Genomic DNA, 18,479 nt, shown 5'->3' with positions numbered 1-18,479 from the left:
ATTTTTCCAAACTTTTCTTGGGGGGGGGGGGGGGAGATCCCCCTTTAGGTGGTACGGGATCGCACACTACGCTCGCTCGCATTATTTATTTATTTATTTATTGTGATTTATATAGCGCACTATAACCCAGGGGTCTCTAAGCGCTTTGTTAGGATCAGCTAGACAATAGAAAGGATGCATCAGATTACAATTGGCGGCCACCCCACGCTTGCTGGAAAAGCACAGTTTTTAGTTTCTTGCGGAAGGGCATTAGTTTCTTTTCATTGCGAAGTTACCGTGTTGCAAAATGATAAATGTCTAAAAAGTGTGTCACCAACATGAAAAGTTTGGAAAGCTGTGTTCTAGGGATTCCGGGGTTCGCTGGCTGAAGGACAGGGCGATTTTGGGCGCAGGATCTCTGAAAACTGCAGACGGGCCGGGCCAAGTCAGTTCTTCTCTGCAGTCTCCTCTGATGGGCATCTTCTTTTGTACTTTTTTCTCTTAGGTTGTGGGAATCTCTCTTCTTGGTTTGGGGCTGCCCCCTAAATACTGTATTTAGGGAGCATATTTTGGGGTCTTGAGGTCAGTAGCCAAAGGGCCTCTGACCTTAGGGTAACTACACCTTTGGTGTGCTCACCCATGTGGGGAGTGAGCACAATCCCTAATCATGAGGGGTGGGGTTGGCAAAGGTGGGCACACCTTCTGGACTGTGCTAATTTGTCCGCCTGTTTTCCTGCAGAAAAGGAGAGGAGACAGGAAGAGGGCTTGCTCCTGATAGCAGGAAAGGCTGAGGGTCGCGTTACAAAGGCAGAAAGGCCTTTGAAGCTACCCTGCTCCAGATGGCTCTTCCTAGCCTGTGGGAGGTGTGACCACTTTGTTTGAAAGGCTTTGTTTCTGGGCTCAAGGAGTGAAGGCACCCACCCCAGGGGTCCAGAAACATGTCACGCGGTAGCAGGCTGGTATTAACCAGTCAGGGAACCCACCAGAGGCTGAGTGCATTGTATAATAAATCCCACACTGGCATCAGTGTGGGTTTATTTTGCTGAGAAGATTGCTACCAAACTTCCCAGAATTTAGTAAAAACATTATGGTGCTGAGGAGTTTATAATGACAAACTCCCAGACCATATACTTTTTATAGCTTTACTGCACTTAAAATGTCTAAGAATGAACTTATGTATATTCTCACAAGGACAAACCCCTCATCTGCCCACGTGGACCAGGGTTACTAATATTTGTATACAAACAGTGTCCACTGTGGGACTCTTTTTCAAACCTTGTGCGACCCTCTAATCTCTGTATGAGGAAGCTCTCATTTAGTGTATTTACTCATTAATTCCAAGTGGTACCTACACACTTTGGGATTATTAATCAAGAAATGCAAATGTATCAAGTCAGTAAAAAAAGCTGTCAACAATTTCTGTGGTTATTTTTCTGTATTATTTAGCAAAATGACTTTCTTTTCATGTGCAGATAATAATATACCTAATAATATCAGTGCAGGCGACGCAGTGCTCTAGTGTAAACAAAATATACAATATATACACATAAGACACAAACAAACAAAAAGTTTACTGATTTTATGTATGGCAGACTCAGTCACCAAATTAACTGGGAGAGCCAAGTGAAGGTTCTGGCTTAGCTCCCAGTTCTTCTGGACATGGTATGTGCACGCCGATCCTCCATCCATATCGGTGAAACCTGTTGCTGGACCCTCGGAACTGGGAACCATGCTTGCACTCTCCAGAGTGAGGGGATCAGTATTTACTACGATTGCTGACATCGGGTCTGTGCCAGAACTCGGGGAATCATCATAAATGGAGGAAAGGCATAGCACAGAGATGCTGGCCAGTTCAGAAGAAGCGCATATGTGACGAATGCCTCCGGATTCAGAAGCAAGCTGTAAAAGGCTGGGAGTTGTCTGTTGAGACGTGATGCAAACAGGTCCAACCAGCAGGGGCCCAAAAGGCGGTTCAGTGACTGGAAAACCCGGGGATGGAGTCTCCAGTCGCTGAAGTCCTGGAGATATCGGGGGTGCCACTCGGCCACCTCGTTTTTGCAACCCGGGAGGTATTCTGCTATAACTGAAATTCTGTGCTGAAGACAGAAGTGACAAAAATCCTTGGCGATCTCCGCTAGAATCCGGGACCTCATCCCCCCAGTTTGTTCATGTAGCGTACTGCTGACACATTTTCCATGCGAAGCAGGATACAACAGTACATCTTCCGAGGTGAAAGACTGTGGATCACAAAGGAGCCTGCCAGCAGCTCCAGATAATTGATATGCAATGAGAGTTGCTCCTCTGACCCGCGACCCTCGGTGGAAATATGGCCAGAACGGGCTCCACAACCCCAAAGGCTGGCATCGGATTCGATCACTACTTCTGGCGTGGATCTGAAGATGGCTCTGCCGTTCCAAGCCTCCATGTGGTCTAGCCACCACAACATCTCCAACTTTGCCTCCTTGGAAAGAGGGATCTGTTCTGCATACCAGAGGCCTTTCCAGAGATGCTGAATCTTTAGCCTTTGGAGTGCCCGGTAGTGAAGGGGGCCCAGGAAGATCACTTGAATCGAAGAGACCAGCAGCCTGACCACCCGGGCTACTGACCTCAATGATACAATCTGCTTGTTCAGAATCAACCTCAACTCTCTCTAGATTGACCTGACTTTCTGAGTTGGGAGGAGGAGCTGGCAGCTCCGGGAATCAATCTGAAATCCCAGCAACTTGATTGATCACGCAAGAGAGAGTATCGATTTCTGTGGGTTCACAATAAATCTCAGACTCTGCAATAGGTTGATTGACCATTCAAGATGGGTCACCACCAGTTGAGGACAACGAGCCATAATGATGATGTTGTCTAAGTAAATGATTAGTCGAACACCCTGTGCTCTCAATGACTCCGCCACTGGATAACGGAGTTTCGTGAAGCACCATGGTGCTGACGAAAGACCGAAGGGGAGGACTTTGTATTCGTAACAAACACCCTGCCATTGGAACTGCAGAAAGCGTCGATGGGAACAGACAGATAAGCATCTTTCAGGTCCAGACAGACCATCCAATCCCCTTCCTGAAGGTCGCAAAGAAGATGGATGCCCTCCATCTTGAAGTGTCGATATACTATCCATCCATTGAATTCCTTTAGATTTAAAACTAGTCTGGATCCACCCCCTTACCTCTCGACTAGGAAAATACTGCTGGTAAAACCTTGGGGTGAGGGTCTGTGATCACTATGGCCCCTTTCCTTAGGAGAGAACGTATTTCTTCAGAGATAAAGTCCTGCTCTTTTTGGGAAAAATACATTTGAGGGGGAGGAGAACTCTGACTGGGGGAGTTGTACAGTTCTAGCTTGTAACCCTGCACTGTCTCTAGGATCCATGTATCTTGCTAGATTGTGTCCTATGTGTGTAGAAAAAACTGGATCCTTCCTTCCAACGTTACTTCCGAACATAGGATCAGTCTCACCTCAATTTCCAACATCCTGTTATCCACACTGATTTCCTCCGTATCTACCCTTTACAGAATCTGTTTTTGGCACGCTGGGTCAGGTAGAAGGAGGAGTTGTTACTGTAGTTGGGGTCTTGGTAACCCTCTCGTTGTTGGTGTTATTGACCATGTGGGGCGCCTTGGTTGTAACCCTGGCCTAACGACCGCCCCCGGTATCGTCTGGCCCTGTCGAAAACTGTCTGGAAAGCCTGATTGATGAAGCCCTGTGCTTTGTCCTACTCACTGAAGGTGGCAACACATTTTGTAAAATCTTTAAGGGAGGGCTGGCCGAATATGAGGCCCTAAGTTAGGGGCCCTGATTCAGAGGAAGAAAGTCCTGCCAATTTGAGGTCCACCTTTAGTAGGATTGAGCATCGTCTCTCGCTGGACATTGCACAGTTCACATTTCCTAATTGCCATAACGCCCTTTGCGCCCATCCAATTAATTCTTCTGGGTCGATTGCCAAATGCCCGATGTATGCCCTTTTAGGGTCTTTGGAGTATTTATTCAGATATATAAGCATAGAGGGATCTACCTCTGGAGTCTTCGCCACTTTACCTGGCAGGTCTGTGTAAGAAAGTGGGTCTGTATATACTGTACCAATGTAAGGTACAGTGTGCACAGAGTCCACAGTCCCCAGAGGTATGGCAGAGGCTAACGTTAGATATAACCTTACTCTCTAAAGTGGTAGCTTGGTCGAGCAGTAAGGCAGTATCAGAGGACAGTGTAAAGCATTTGTTGTACACACTCGGTCAGCAAATGGTCTCACACACTCAAGAACTGAACTCTAGGCCAATTGTTTTGTAAATAAAAATATATAGTTACATTATTTTAGAACCACAGTAGGTATCATAAATACTTTCTCAGAATGATATGTTGCAACTGAATACTTTCCAATAGCAGTAGACTGTGGAATGCAATAGTTACAGTTGTTGCAATATGCAACACAAGTTTAAACACAAAATAACATTGAGCTCAATGGGAAGTTTTAAGTAAATGCAATAAAATCACTTTACGAATGTTTTTCTTACTCAGGGCTGGATCCTGGACTCAGCTCTGGTGCATTTCCTGTAAACAGTTGAAAGAAATTGTTTTTGTTATACAGGCGATTTTTTTTTTCAAAACTCTTTTTATTGATAGATCGCACATAGATAGTAGTCAGCAGCACTCCATACCCCGGAGGGGCTGCAAGCAAGTAATTGTCAACAGATACAGCAATCCATATTTTATCGTAAAACAAAACCCTCAACTCCCGACCTATCTACACCCCCCTCCCACCACTACTCTTCGCCCCACCCAGATCCCCCTTCCTCCCCGGCACAATGTCATTTACATCCTGTAAAGAAATAATGGATTACATACATAATGCTGTGTATACCATGACCCCCCTATAGCCCCGTCACAACAGTCCTTCAGTGTCTCTTGGCAGCACTGGTGGTTCCAGCCATATGGCCCTGTAGTCTGCCCACCTCTTCCATATTATACAGGCGATTTTTGTTTAAATTTATTTTATTGGTTTCCAGTACAAACACAGGCAGTACATAGCTATACTGACGCCACCGGTACAAATGACGAATGGACCCCAAAGTTCTTTTAGAAGAGCAGGGCATATAGAACACAAAGTCTGGAGGCTCCCAGTGTCCCATGCTGATGCTGATGTCCCTGTAGGTGGCGGCTGAAAAAGAAGGTCTGCTACATAGCCTGATTAACTGAGACAAGAATATGAAAAAGACCCCCAACCACCCCCCTCCCCCGGACCACCCCCCACCCCAACCAGTGTGTCGGATACTATGAATGCCAGGCATGTCCATCTCAGCATCCTGGCTGTGCACTCTCCTCGGGCACTGGGGGATCTTTGGTCTCGTCTGTCAGGCATAATAAGCAGAGATATCTGGGACATGTGATTTCCTTGAACTCTTGAGAGAGAAGTGTAAGCAGTGGTTGCCAAACTTTCCGGAATGTTGCTGCGGTGCAAGTGAGTGTGGCTTGAATGCATTCCATCCCTAAGGTAAACCATAGTTTGTGTAACCATCCAGTGTGGGTGGATCGGGTAGTTGTCCCCCAGAGGGATAAGATGTGTTGGGAAGCAGCCTGCATAGCAAGACCCATCTGGCGTCCCCTTATGGATTTGAGAGGGAAGGTGAGAGCATTCGGAAGACCAAGGATTGTGTAGGCCGGGAATCTCTGGACCTCAGTGTCAAATGAGCTATCTAGGTCGTCGAGTACAGTGCAGTCCTATAAGAGATGTGTCAGGGTGCCTTTTGCTCTGCATCCCCTCCAGCAGAGCGCGCTTGTGGATGGATTGCCCCTATTGAGCCTCACTGGGTTAAGATGCCAATACATGGCCAGTTTCACTGCCGTCTCTCTGCCCGCCGCGGAGCGTGCCGTGTGGTTGGCCCTGTAGTAGATAGAGCTCCACTCTCGAAATGAGAGAACCCTCCCCAGTTCCTTTTCCCACCGCCTCTGCCCCGCAGTATGAGATGTCTCAGGTGAGGGTGTGAGCATCTTATATAGGTCCATGGTAAGGCCTCTATCTGACTCCTTCATGACCAGCCATTTCTCAAATACAGTCATGTGTCTGCCTACGATTGGGACTAGGTCAGGTTGTGTGAACCCAGTGCCTAAGTTGAAAGTATTGGAAAAGCTGCGGCAAAACAATGTCATACCCTCTGGATAACTCCATGAAGGGGATAAAGCCCTTCAGGTCAGAAAGGTGACCCGCCGATCTGCAAATAGAGCCACGCCATTGAGGAAATGCTCGGGGGTCAATGCCGGGTGGGAAGTCGGGGTTATCCAATATAGGGGTGAGTGGTGAGGGAAAAGCTGTACGTGCCCGTTTGACCGCAACCGTGTCGCACACTTTCAGTAGAGTGCGGGTGATGGGTGAGCATTGGAGGTAGCTTGGTCTATGGGCGCGGTTGAGGAATGGAATCTTCCACAGAGAAGTTTGGGCCATAGCTCTGTCTTGAAAGAGCCACCTCTTTTCTGATTCTGGCCGGTACATCTCCAACAGATAGCGCAGCTGCGCTGCCTGAAAGTATTGCTGGAGATTGGGAATCCCTAGGCCTCCTTCGTCCATGTCCCGGTAGGCTATTCATTTGGGTAGGCACGGTTTCTTCCTCTCCCATATAAAGTGCTGGACTGCGGTTTGTAAGTGTGCAATGGTCCCGGCTGGAGGGAACAGCGGAATGGTCTGAAAAACATGGAGAACCTTAGGAAGGGCCGAAATTTTTACTGCTGCAATCCTCCCTAACCAGGAAAGCGGCTGTTTCGTCCAGCGTGCCAAATCTGTTTGGATCTGCGCCTTAAGTCTGGTATAGTGAAGCGCGATTGTTCGGTCCGTGGACGCTGTGAGGGTGATACCCAGGTAAGGGTTTTGTGACTGCGTCAGTAAGTCACACCCATATAACGGAGTGTCCTGGGGGCATCCTGCGTTCTTACCCAAAGGTAGGAGCATGTACTTCCCTCTGTTCATCCGGAAGCCTGACACCTTTCCAAAGGATTCTACCTCCTCTAGGAAGGCCGGCACGGAGCTCTTTGGATCGTCCATGGCCGCCAGGATATCATCGACATATAAGCCTATGGCGTGTGGCTCCCCGCCAAACGTTATGCCTCGTATGTTCGGGTTGTCCCGCACTTTTTGTGCCAGTGGTTTGATATATAGCGCGAACAGGAAAGGGGAAAGGGGACACCCCTGCCTGGTGCTGCGCTGGATCTCAAAGGGGCTAGAGCGTAGACCATTCAATCGGACCCGCGCTTGGGGGGGATTGTAACAACTCGCCACCCATGCCTGGAAACGCTCTCCTATTCCAAAATGTCATAGCACCTTCTGCATAAAACCCCAATCTACCCGATCAAACGCCTTCTCTGCGTCAATGGCTAGAAGGATCGAATCCGATTGCTGAACGTGGGTTTTATCGATCAGATGAAGGAAGCGCTTGGTATTGTCGCTAAATTGTCTGCCGGGGACGAAACCTGATTGATCCGGCTCTATGATCCCAGGCAGGCAAGGCCCCAGCCGCGCAGCCAGGACCCCCGTGAATAGCTTAAGGTCTAGGTTGAGCAAGGAGATTGGTCTAAATGCCGAACATTGCGTGGCGTCCTTACCCGGCTTGGGCAGTACTATAATCTCTGCTTCCAACATGTCAGACGGGATGGAACCTGGGCCCTGAAATGAGTTAAAGAGCTTCGTAAGGACCGGGGCGATCAATGGGCAGAAGGCTTTATAAAAATCAGCGGAGAAGCCGTCTGGACCTGGCGACTTCAGAGGTTTAAGACGGAAGATGGCCCCAACTTCCTCTTCGAGACGGATGGGAGCATCCAGGGCTCCCGCATTCTTTGAGTTCAGCACTGTGGTGGCTGCGTCTCTCAGATAGGCCTCTGCCTCCGTCTCCGCTACAGGGTCTGCCCTATACAGTGAGGCGTAGTAGGTTCTAAATGCCTCCGCGATCTTATCCTCATCCCGTATGTTGTCCCCGTCCATGTTACAAAAAGTTAGAATTTTGGAGCGCTGGACTTTTGCTCTCAACGCACTTGCGAGGAGGCGACCAGTTTTGTTCCCTCCTATATAATAAGTATGTTTCAGGCGGAGAGCCGCATATTCGGCCCGATCGGCATCCAGGCCGGCCAATTGGGCCCTGGCCGCCTTTAGTAGCTTCCAGACCAGAGGAGCCCCGTACGGCTCTGGACCCGCTCCAGCTCTACAACTTGGGCAGCCAGGACCTCCTGCTTCGCTTTGCGTTCCATAGTCGCCGCCGCTGTCATCGCGATAAGTTCACCGCGTACCACCGCCTTCAATGCCCCCCACAATGCAGATACCGGCATCTCAGGACTGTCATTGATTTCTAAGTAATCAGTGATGCATTTACGAAATTGTTGGGCCACATCCGCACGCTGCAATAGGGGTTCCCGCAGCCTCCACCTCCCTGGGGGTCTCCAAACTCTAGGGACCTTGAGTGTAAGTTCTACGGCATCATGGTCAGAGATGGCCACCGGGGCGATGTCCACAGCAACCACCCAGGCTTCCAGCTCCGAAGAGCCTATGAAGTGGTCCAGTCTAGCATAGGTGTGGTGGACGTGAGAGTAGAAAATGTACTCCGGGTGTTTAGCCCTCCACATGTCCACCAACCGCCTCTGCCGCAGCCAATCTTTACCCGACTCTGGGATAGGTCAGGTGCTACCATACCTATGGCCCGACCTGTCCCTGCTTGCCTCCATCACCAAATTGAGGTCTCCCCCCAGAAGTAGAAGGGGGTCAGAAGACTGCAGCGCTTCAGACAGGGCATTGCGTAGGAAGGGTTCTTGCCCTGTGTTGGGCGCATACAAAGACCCCACTGTCAGTTGCACACCACCCACCGTAATACTATGGGCCGGCAATCTTCCTTTGATCCCCCCCACTTTATCTTTAATTTGGCCGCGAAAATGTTTGGCAACCAGAATCGCTACGCCTGCCTTCTTCTCATGTGTGGAGGAAAAGAATTGTTGGGGAAAGGCCCTGGACCTCATTCTGTGCCAGTCCTTAGAAAGTAGGTGAGTCTCCTGAAGCAGACAAATCGCTGCTCTCGAGTTTTCCAGGTAGGATAAGACTGCTCTCCGCTTAATGGGGTTTTGAGGCCTTTTACATTTAACGTTAAGATTTTTATTTCAGCTGCAGCCATTCCGAGATCAGTGGAAGGTGTGTGCTATGTGAATCTCTGTGCATTCGAACATGCCACTCGTTCGAACCCTGCCCCTGCCGACACACTGGTCCCGCCCCCCTCCCTTCTCACCCCCAGATGCCCTCCCCAACTCCCAGTCCCCCCTCCCCTGTCCCCCCCACAACCCCCTTCCCCCCGCCCCCCAACCATCCCCTTCCTCAGAACCCAGGTCCCCCACCCCTGCCCAAACACCCCAACTCCCACCGTCACCCTCCCTAACCCCAACCAGAAACCCCCAATGTTGAATCATTGTCCCAGGCCTATAAAGACTCAGTTCAGGCCTGTGGTGACGTTATGTGGAGGAGTATGTGGCTGTGACTACCCTGTCGGCCCAAGCCCCCCCCCCCCCTCCCCCCCTTATCGGACCTGCATGGTTATGGTGCAAAGCTAGCCCCCATCTCTGCTGTGTCAGTTCAATGCCACTGTGTCTTCAGAGACTTCCTGGATAGCCAATACCTGTTCCTGTGCCACAGTAGCTGGGTCCCGTTTAATGTTGGCTTTGGGCGAACGTTTGCGGCCCACTCGTTGCCATCCATCCTGCGAGGGCCGCGATGATCTCTCTTGTGAAGGTCGCGAAGGAGTTTCTTGCGTCAGTGATTCTTCGTCCAGGTCCATGCCCAGAAGGGCGCACGTGTCCTGTAGAGACCTGAGTTGATGCAGGACCCCCTTCCATTTAAAGATCAACCTGAAGGGGTGGCCCCAAGAATAGGGAATTCCTTTGTCGCGCAAGAATGTCGTGACCAAATTAAAGGATTTCCGCTAGCCGAAAGGTCTTGATACAACGCCACCTGGTACCCTTGATATTGGAGAGGCTGTTTTTTGTGCGCCTCCCTCAGGATTCTCTCTTTGAGGGGGAAGTCAGGTAGGAAAGCTAGAATGTCCGGTGGGGGAGCAGGTGCGCAAATGGTGTAAGGACACAGGCTCGCCGGACTAAAAAATATAATGGTGAGTAAAGGATCGCTTGTAAGTTGGAAATGCCTAATAAACTGCGGCCGCAATTCTTCCATAAACAGAAACTTGTGTGGTCTGAATTTATTGGGTTTCGGTTTGTGCAACCATGTGGGGGGTGCCTCTGCTGAGCACAATCGGAGCCTCATAGACATAGAACTGTAATGTTGGTGATCTCCCGCTGAATTCATGATGTCATTTGTAATACTTTCTGTGAGTCCGGACTTTTTAACACAAAGTGTGATGGGACGTGTAGTACTCTCTTTTCATAATCACACAGTATATCGCGGTTACCACAATTTCTGATATTTTTTTTTTCCTTTAATTTCATTGCTAGGTTTTACTTGTGGAAAGTGTCACTCTAAATTTCACACATTTGGTCGTTGAATGGCACTCATAATTATACTGAAACCATGGCAATGTCATATATATGCTATCTTAAAACTTGGCATCTAAGTTTCATCACCAAGTAAACAGTGGACACACAATAATTGTTTTCTGCCACCCTGTTTCCTTCCTTATCTATACTTGTAATACATTTTCCAATGGTTCATGCAGCAATATTTTCCAATGTTTCATTCGGGAACCATCGTTCCCAAATCGCATAGAGCAGAGGCTTCCTTTGGTCTTCGACTTGACACTGTTGTTCTTACCGCTTTGCTATCTGTTTCTTTAAATCTTAGTTTTGAATACTTACTTCAATGTTCGTTGCCTCTTTTAGTTCGAGTGTACGAGAAGCCACGCATTATTTACTTAGAGGATTTTACATTTCAAGAGTCTTCCGCATGCCAGCAAATAACATTTTAAGTTTATTCTAGTACCATTCCGAAATGGCGGCCGCATTGAGTTCGAAATAATTGGCCTCTGTTTGCGTGTTAAGCCTCGCTCTACAGGCGCGGACTTGCATGCTCTGTATTGGCTACGAGGAACCGGAAGACGCCGCGTGGCCCGGAAATACTCGTTGGCCGTTGGTGAGGAGACGCACAGAAAGCTCCCGGTTCGGAGCTGCGATCTTCTAGTGCCGACATGGCCGACCTGTCCCTGGATGACCTGATCAGGAAGCGGGGGCTAGCGGCTACGGGCAGGTGAGCACGAAGCCTCCGGAGCGCACGAAAGAGCCAGTGGATTACGCAGCGCATGCCCCGCCCACAGCCTAAAATCTAGATCCTTTTAGCGGCTGTACCACAGGTGTTTCCCCTGCTCGGCCTGGAGAAGCTGTCAGTCAACGAATAGACAAGAGGGATACACCATAACGTAGACCCTGGTGTAAAGCTGGAGCGCAGGAGATCCATGGAGAGGAGAAGGGCTGCTTAATTCACACAGGGAGTAGTGAAGCAGAGGATTATGGGGGTGGATGCCAGACAATTCATGAACTGAAGGAAAAGAGTCGAAGGAGTGGAACGGACAAGGGTCCCTCCTGATTGCGGAGGGTGGCAGCTATATGTACGTGATTAGTGTGGCAGAAGTATTAAAAGGGACTGTTGGGTTATGGAAGGAAACGTTGTAGGTCGTGGCAGGGGGGTCCTTCGGGGATCTGGGTCGATGGGGAGAAAGAGGTTTCCCTATAGGTCTGAAAAATACACGTCACCATTCATAAAATACTGGAAGTTGGTCAGATGACATTAATACAGTGAAGCAAGAGGCGTGCTGATAATTCAGAAGGACAGATAAGGTATTTTCGTTGGGTGTAAGCGGATCGTCTTTGGAAGCTAGGGCGCTCATTTCAAGGAAGATTAATCTAATAAATACGAGGGAGTTTCCTGGCTATTAGTGAGAGAGGAGACTCATAATTTCATTTGATAGGGGCCCTAGAATAGAGAATTTCATGAGTGGGTTTCTTATAGTTCCTTTTTTGGAGAAGGGAACCCTGTTTTGCCAGCCCTTTGCATGTAGGAGGGGGGCCATTTTTCCATGTACTGTATTGCAGCATTTGTATAGCGCATACTATATCTCTCTGTGAAGGCCTGAAATACTTATCTATGTAGGTATCTCGTAACACTGTGTAGGTGTGTGGTTGAAAGTGAATGAATGAATGAATGAAACTTTATTGTATAGTTATTTAAAACCATTACAAAAATACAATTATGATAATAGCGAAGACACAGAAAATTTACACGAATGTGAGAGTAATAAAATTTAAAAATGAAGATAAAAGCAATGTCTTTCTGGGGTAAAGAATAGCAATTCCAAATTCAAGATTTTGCCAATGTTCCTTGCTTTTTCTCAAAATGTTCAATAAATTTGATTGACCTACAAATGAATTGCGGGTCTGTGGTGCATAATGTTTGTATAATCGCAGACCTGCAAGTACGTATTCCATACTGCTTGAACTTGGCTTTCAACCAATTCCGACGTTCCTGTATAAGAGCCGGGCAGATGCAAATCAGGTGGATAAAGTCTTGTCTTGCTGCACCACATAGCCCGCACCCTTCCATTTCTTGGGACTTCCACTAGGATGCTCGGCATTAGTTGGCAGACTTCCCAACCTTATATTAAGGTATCTGCGTTTGATATAGGGCGAAAAGGCCAGGTCCAGGAAGTGCGCCGGCACTAATTTTTTGTATGATTGGATAGTCATCCAGGCATGTGACCGGAGACTGAAAGCTATTTTGTCGTCCAACAATGAGTGTTTAATGGCTGCCTTCCTGACCACCTGTTTGAATGAAGGTACTTGGAGCTTGGATTCCCAGAGTCCCGCCAGATTTGTTGATTCTATTGACATTTTAAGGTACTTGGCATGGTTAGAGTTTGGACATTTGATGATGGTTTCCCACATAGCACGATTGATCATGATCTCTTGGTGCATCCAGACATTGTACCAGAATGTTATGGACTCATACTTCCTCAGCAGCACTTGAGATTTCAGGCCTAGTTCCAGTCTTACCTGAGCCGGGGATGCTTACTTGGTATCGCGAAGACACGCTTGTAAATTTTCATTTGCACTTTATCCAAAAGTTGTGCACTCTTGCCATGGTGCAATATGCTCCCGTAAGCTATCGTTGGAATTAGTTTAGCTTTCATTATTGTTAATAGTGGTGAGACCAAAGGACCTTTGAGTTCGGTTGCTAATCTCATGAAGGCGTGCATTAGGGCCATGCCCTTCTTTTCCATGCTGTTAAGTTGTGCCTGGAAATTAAGACGCTTATCCAGCAGTATCCCAAGATACTTGTAACTTCCAACCGCTTCCAATTTGACGTTGTCTATTGTAAAGGTTGGTGGTGGTTTATGGCGTCGGGTTATGACCATGGTTTTTGTTTTCGCGCTATTTATTTCAATCATGTTCTGTTTTGTGTAGTGGGTCAGCTCCTGTAGTAGCCGATGCAGGCCTATTCGAGTCTGACTTAACAGGACCACATCATCGGCATAGGATGGTTGAAAGTGTGTTATCTTTGGTTTGAGCCTATGTGGGAAGTGTTAACATGTCAAGCATTATGACCACCGAGGTCAGTCAGTCACCGAGGTGTGATTACCATGTTATGGGGCTCATCATTTGCTGAAAAAGTGTGAGAGATTGATCAGATTTCTTATGGTGGGTATAGTAGGATGTTGTCCACTTTGTATTCTTAAAGATTTGGAAGAGGTAACTGGTGTGAAGAGTGGGGTTGTAGGAGATCTTCCCAAATACAGTGTTACTGTCCTCGTTTAGATGGTTGTCTTTAGACGTCAAGTAAAGTGATTTGCCTAGATGCACTGCATGAGCATAATCTTTTTTTGTCATAAGAGGGTATCGGTGCTCAGAGTCCAGGACTATTTGGGACATTCAGAGTTTGTTAGACTTCTGGTGACCAGCAAAATGTAGCAGAACTCTTTGGATGTGGTTAGTATTGTATTGCATTATTTCATTTATATAGCGCTTACTATCCCTATGTGGGTAAATGAAGTTCTTTCCTACTTGGGCAGCATGCTACTAGTGCAAGGAGTGTGCTTAGAAGGGTGTTGTATTTGTTTTGGTCCTATGTGGAAGTGTTTCCATGTGCATGAGGACCACTGAGGTGTGGTTATAGTGTTATGGCACTCAGCTTAGCTGTGTGATGGTTTAAGAAGTGTGGGAGATGGGCACACAGTTAATAGTTTTTAATAAGCTGACAGTCCTTCAGGTCCCTTTATGGTATTTCTTATTGTAATCCAATCCAAATAGCCAGTTAATGTACCGGGTTGTTCATTTCGATTTTTTTTCTTTTGTTCGAAATGTATGGTCTTGAGAAGGCAAAAGAGGGAGGGCGAAACGTTGAACCATTTGTTAAGTGAGCCTGTATAGCCTTGATCTGTTCCATCTTGTTTCCATGATAGTTCCATAGGTCCTTTCTTGTATTACATGCCTCTCCAGTTGATGAGGGATCAGGTAGTTAACTGGTATATGGTGACATGGATTATATCAAATCAATAACGGGAAGGCCGTCATATAGACTAGAGTAATTGTCCACCATCTTGTGGTTACAGCTAGGAAGTAGGGTAGACCTTGTTTCCTATGTTAGTGAAGTGAGAGTGCAGAGGGATATATGGTTGGAGTCCTCCATGTCATTTAGCAGATTGTTGATCTTCTGGAGAAGAGTGGCAATGTGTACTTCTAGAACTGATTTGATAGGCATATCTCTTGGTTGGGATGGCAGTTATTCTATTCCATCAGCATGCCAGAGTCATTGCACCTTTATGTTGGACGGAGCTCCCCAGTATGGGTCGGTGCCTGTCGTCTGAACATAATGTACTGGTTGGGAATGTTCCATACATGAGGACTGTGCTTATACTTCTAGGAGGTTATTGTTCATTGTTCTTTCCCTGCATCAGCAGTTGATGTAATTATCATTAGAACAACCAAGTTTACACTTGCCTTCTGAAATTTAAAGTCTCCTGGATTCTTCAAATTGTGTCTGGCAATACGTTTCAGGGCTTGATGGTTTGTACAGATAAAGCTGTTTTGTGTGTGGATTTCTTATTGTGAGACAATCCTTGGTACTCGCCTGGAGTACAGTGTTTGTGTATTGTTAAAAATGTAATTTGTGGTCCTTTTACTCAGGTTGCTCTCTGAACTGTACAAAGTTCTTTGAACATTGACCAGCTAGCTACCGGCAGCCAGTGGAATGGGTGCAGTATGGTAATGTGTTCTCTGTTTTAAGGCATAGGAGTCTTGCTGCAGTGTTTTTATATTCCTTGAATTTTGCATGTGATGAAACGGAGTGCCATGATATAGGTTCTTGGTATCATTTATTTGGAGATCGCAAGAGTGAGGATAGTATGGTGAATCCCCTATTGGGCCCACTATAGTTCTCTCCTATGTTAGCCTAACTGCACACGTTGTAAACTGTTTTTGCTTTGCACATGTTACAAAGAAACACGTTTGGTTTTGTGCCACACTGTTATTCTAGAAGTTAACTGCACATGTTTTGTTTTTTAAGCTCATCTGCTGGGATTCAGTCTGAACATTTCGAACAGGGTCAAACAACACTGTGCCATGTATTTCTCTGTGGCCGGACACTAACACCTAGCTGTAATAGAGAGACCCAGCTGCTGTTTTTGAGCATGGCATTTGTCATCGTATAAGCTGAGACTTGCTTTTTGGAAATCGAGAGGAAAATCTCTAGCAGAGGAAGGGTCCCGGGATGAGTGTGCCAGCTCTGTGCAATCTGAGATGCAGACCAGCTAATGACAGGCTCCAGGTATGGAGCCTGGCATCACTCCCAGAGATCACTGATTTATCATTGTGCTTATGTGGAGAAGTGTGGCTCAATGGTTAGAGCGGCAGACCCTGATGCAGAGGTCTGGCCCGGGACCAGAGTTAAATTCCCGCCTCGGCTGGTCTTGGGCTCAATTTCCTCGGGTCTGATTATTCTCGCCTCAGTGCCTATTCTAATCATGGGTCCCACTCTGCAACTCTGGGCAGTACCTTCCTTAAGCTCCACAACGGCCCCAACAGTGCAGGGATGCCTGGCTTCACCTTGGGGGTGCCCAGGAGTGAACATCTGATTGGGGTGCCCGGGAGTGACCGTCCTGATTCTTCAGAAGCGGTCGCTCCTCACGCTGCTCCCTGCCCTGCATGCCAAACTGGTATCGTAGCGCCCACTGCCTGCATTGAATACTCTTTGAATATTTATTGATCACCCTCGTTGCGCTAGATCGCCACATAACGTTTTAAATAGCTGCTCAATTGTGCTACGCTGCCTTGTCAATTTCGTGATCGCTAATTAGCATATTATCGTAGCGCTAGTCCTCCAAAGCACGCTGCAACGCTCTGCTCTATTGTGCTGCCTGTACTTTGATTTTGTGCCTGATTGTGTCTTGTGCCGGTTCCACTGCCATTCTCATCGCGTTTTCCACATATTGTGCCCCAACCCTGTTTCGCTTTTGGCTGACTGCCATTTTGTTTTGGTTGTTGTTGTTGTGCCTCCCTCCCCGGCTCTCCACCCCGCCTCTGCTCCTCCCTTGCCCCTCCCCTCCACTATCCGCATATGACAGATGCATTCGCGTGCAGCGTTCACGCGCAGCGGTCGCGCCCTATGTGCGCCAAAGGTAAGCCCGTCTACGCACGTCCACGCCTGGACCGCGCCCAGCGCGAGACCCCCTGGTCATCGCAAAACCCACTCCTCCCGCATAACGTATGACACCGCTACCCTCTTTGTCCTTAACCCCGGACGCACACCACAATGCTGTGATGCTGCCCCAGGACACACCCATGGTCCATTCGCCTGCCACTCCTGCAAGTTCGCCTGCACCAGGACCCACACCAAATCCACTACCTCCAAACACAGCTCCAACTCCAACCACCTGAAGTGCATCCTGCTGAACACCCGCTCGATCCACAGACACGCCACTGAACTCTGGGATCTACTCGACACTTCATCGCCGGACGTCGCCTTCCTTACAGAAACCTGGATGAACGCTTCATCAGCGCCCGACATCGCCATAGCCATCCCGGACGCTTACAAGATCATCCGAAAAGACCGCACCAACCAAACAGGAGGAAGCATCGCCATCGTCCATAAGAACACCATCCGAATCAAGACCAGCTCCGACGATAACCTCACGACCGCTGATCACCTTCATTTCCAGATCCACACCGACCCCAGGACCACACTTAGAGGCACCCTCATCTACAGACCACCAGGAACCCGCACACAATTCAACAAAGACATCACAGACTTCATCAGCCCACATGCCCTCACCACCGAGAACTGCATTCTACTGGGAGACCTCAACTTCCACCTGGAAAAGGAAAAACGACAGCAACACCACCACCCTTCTGGACAACCTGGCCAATCTCGGACTCAAACAACTTGTTGACACCCCCACCCACCTTGCCGGACACACGCTCAACCCTATCTTCACCTCCAGCAAACACATCTCCTTCGATCACACCACAGCTCTCCATTGGATGGACCACAACTGCGTTCACTTCAGCTACAAAAAGACCACGACCCACAACCTATTCCTCGAAGAAACTGGAACAAAATCACCACCGACCAACTCTTCACATCGCTAATCCAAAACCCTCCTGCCATATCATCGGACCCAAACCAAGCTGCCACCAAACTCACACAATGGATCACCCACAGCACTGACTCATTAGCACCCTTGAAAAACCATCAGATCAAACAAGGTAGCAAAAAGGCCCCCTGGTTCAACAACTACCATAAGAAATCCAAGAAGTTATGTCGTACCCTCGAAAACCTGGAGAAAAAACCCAACCTCTGACAACCTGACCACCTTTAAGGACGCCACCCGCAAACACCACCAATTGATCCGATCCACCAAGAAATCAGCATTCAAGGATCGACTTGACAACAACGCCCAAAACAGCAAGGAACTATTGAACATCGTCAAAGAATTTACCAACCCCACCGCCGGCACCAACGACATCACTCCCTCCCAAGACCTCTGCGACTCTTTATCCTCTTTCTTCCACAACAAAATCGCCAACATACGTAACAGCTTTGAAAACCAGTCCGATGAACAGCCCACTCCACCCACCTCCGAACCAAAACAGCACTCTCACAACCTTTTCGCCTGGAACCCAATCACCACTGAAGACACCATCCGCCTGATGAACTCCATTCACTCAGGATCGCCAACCGACCCATGTCCCCACTACATCTTCAACAAAGCAGACTCCATCATCGCACCCCATCTCCGCGATGTCATCAACTGTTCCTTCAACTCCGCTACCTTCCCGTAAAGCTGGAAACATGCCGAACTCAGCGCCCTTCTGAAGAAACCCACAGCAGACCCCTCTGAACATAAGAACTACCGCCCCATCTCACTTCTCCCATTCCCTGCCAAAGTCATTGAGAAAGCAGTCAATAGTCAGCTCGCCGCCTTCCTTGAATCCAACAATTCCCTCGACCTTTCACAGTCCGGCTTCCGAGCCAAACACAGCACCGA

At 48.1% G+C, this 18,479-nt stretch overlaps 1 protein-coding gene across 1 annotated transcript in view; it reads left to right on the top strand.

Moving 5' to 3' along the window:
- Window positions 1-11,052: 11,052 nt before the first annotated feature.
- POLDIP3 (DNA polymerase delta interacting protein 3) overlaps window positions 11,053-18,479 on the top strand; it is a 159,512-nt gene continuing 152,085 nt past the window's right edge. The window contains exon 1 of the mRNA XM_086958798.1: window positions 11,053-11,191. Within this exon, the coding sequence (XP_086814924.1) occupies window positions 11,133-11,191 (59 nt within the window). The 5' untranslated portion in view covers window positions 11,053-11,132. The remainder of the gene's footprint in view (window positions 11,192-18,479) is intronic.

The sequence above is a fragment of the Lissotriton vulgaris genome, chromosome 1_1, assembly GCF_964263255.1.
Source record: "Lissotriton vulgaris chromosome 1_1, aLisVul1.2, whole genome shotgun sequence".
Lineage (NCBI taxonomy): Eukaryota > Metazoa > Chordata > Amphibia > Caudata > Salamandridae > Lissotriton > Lissotriton vulgaris.
The sequence above is the reverse complement of the archived record's forward strand: the minus strand, read 5'-3'. Positions and strand labels throughout refer to the sequence as shown.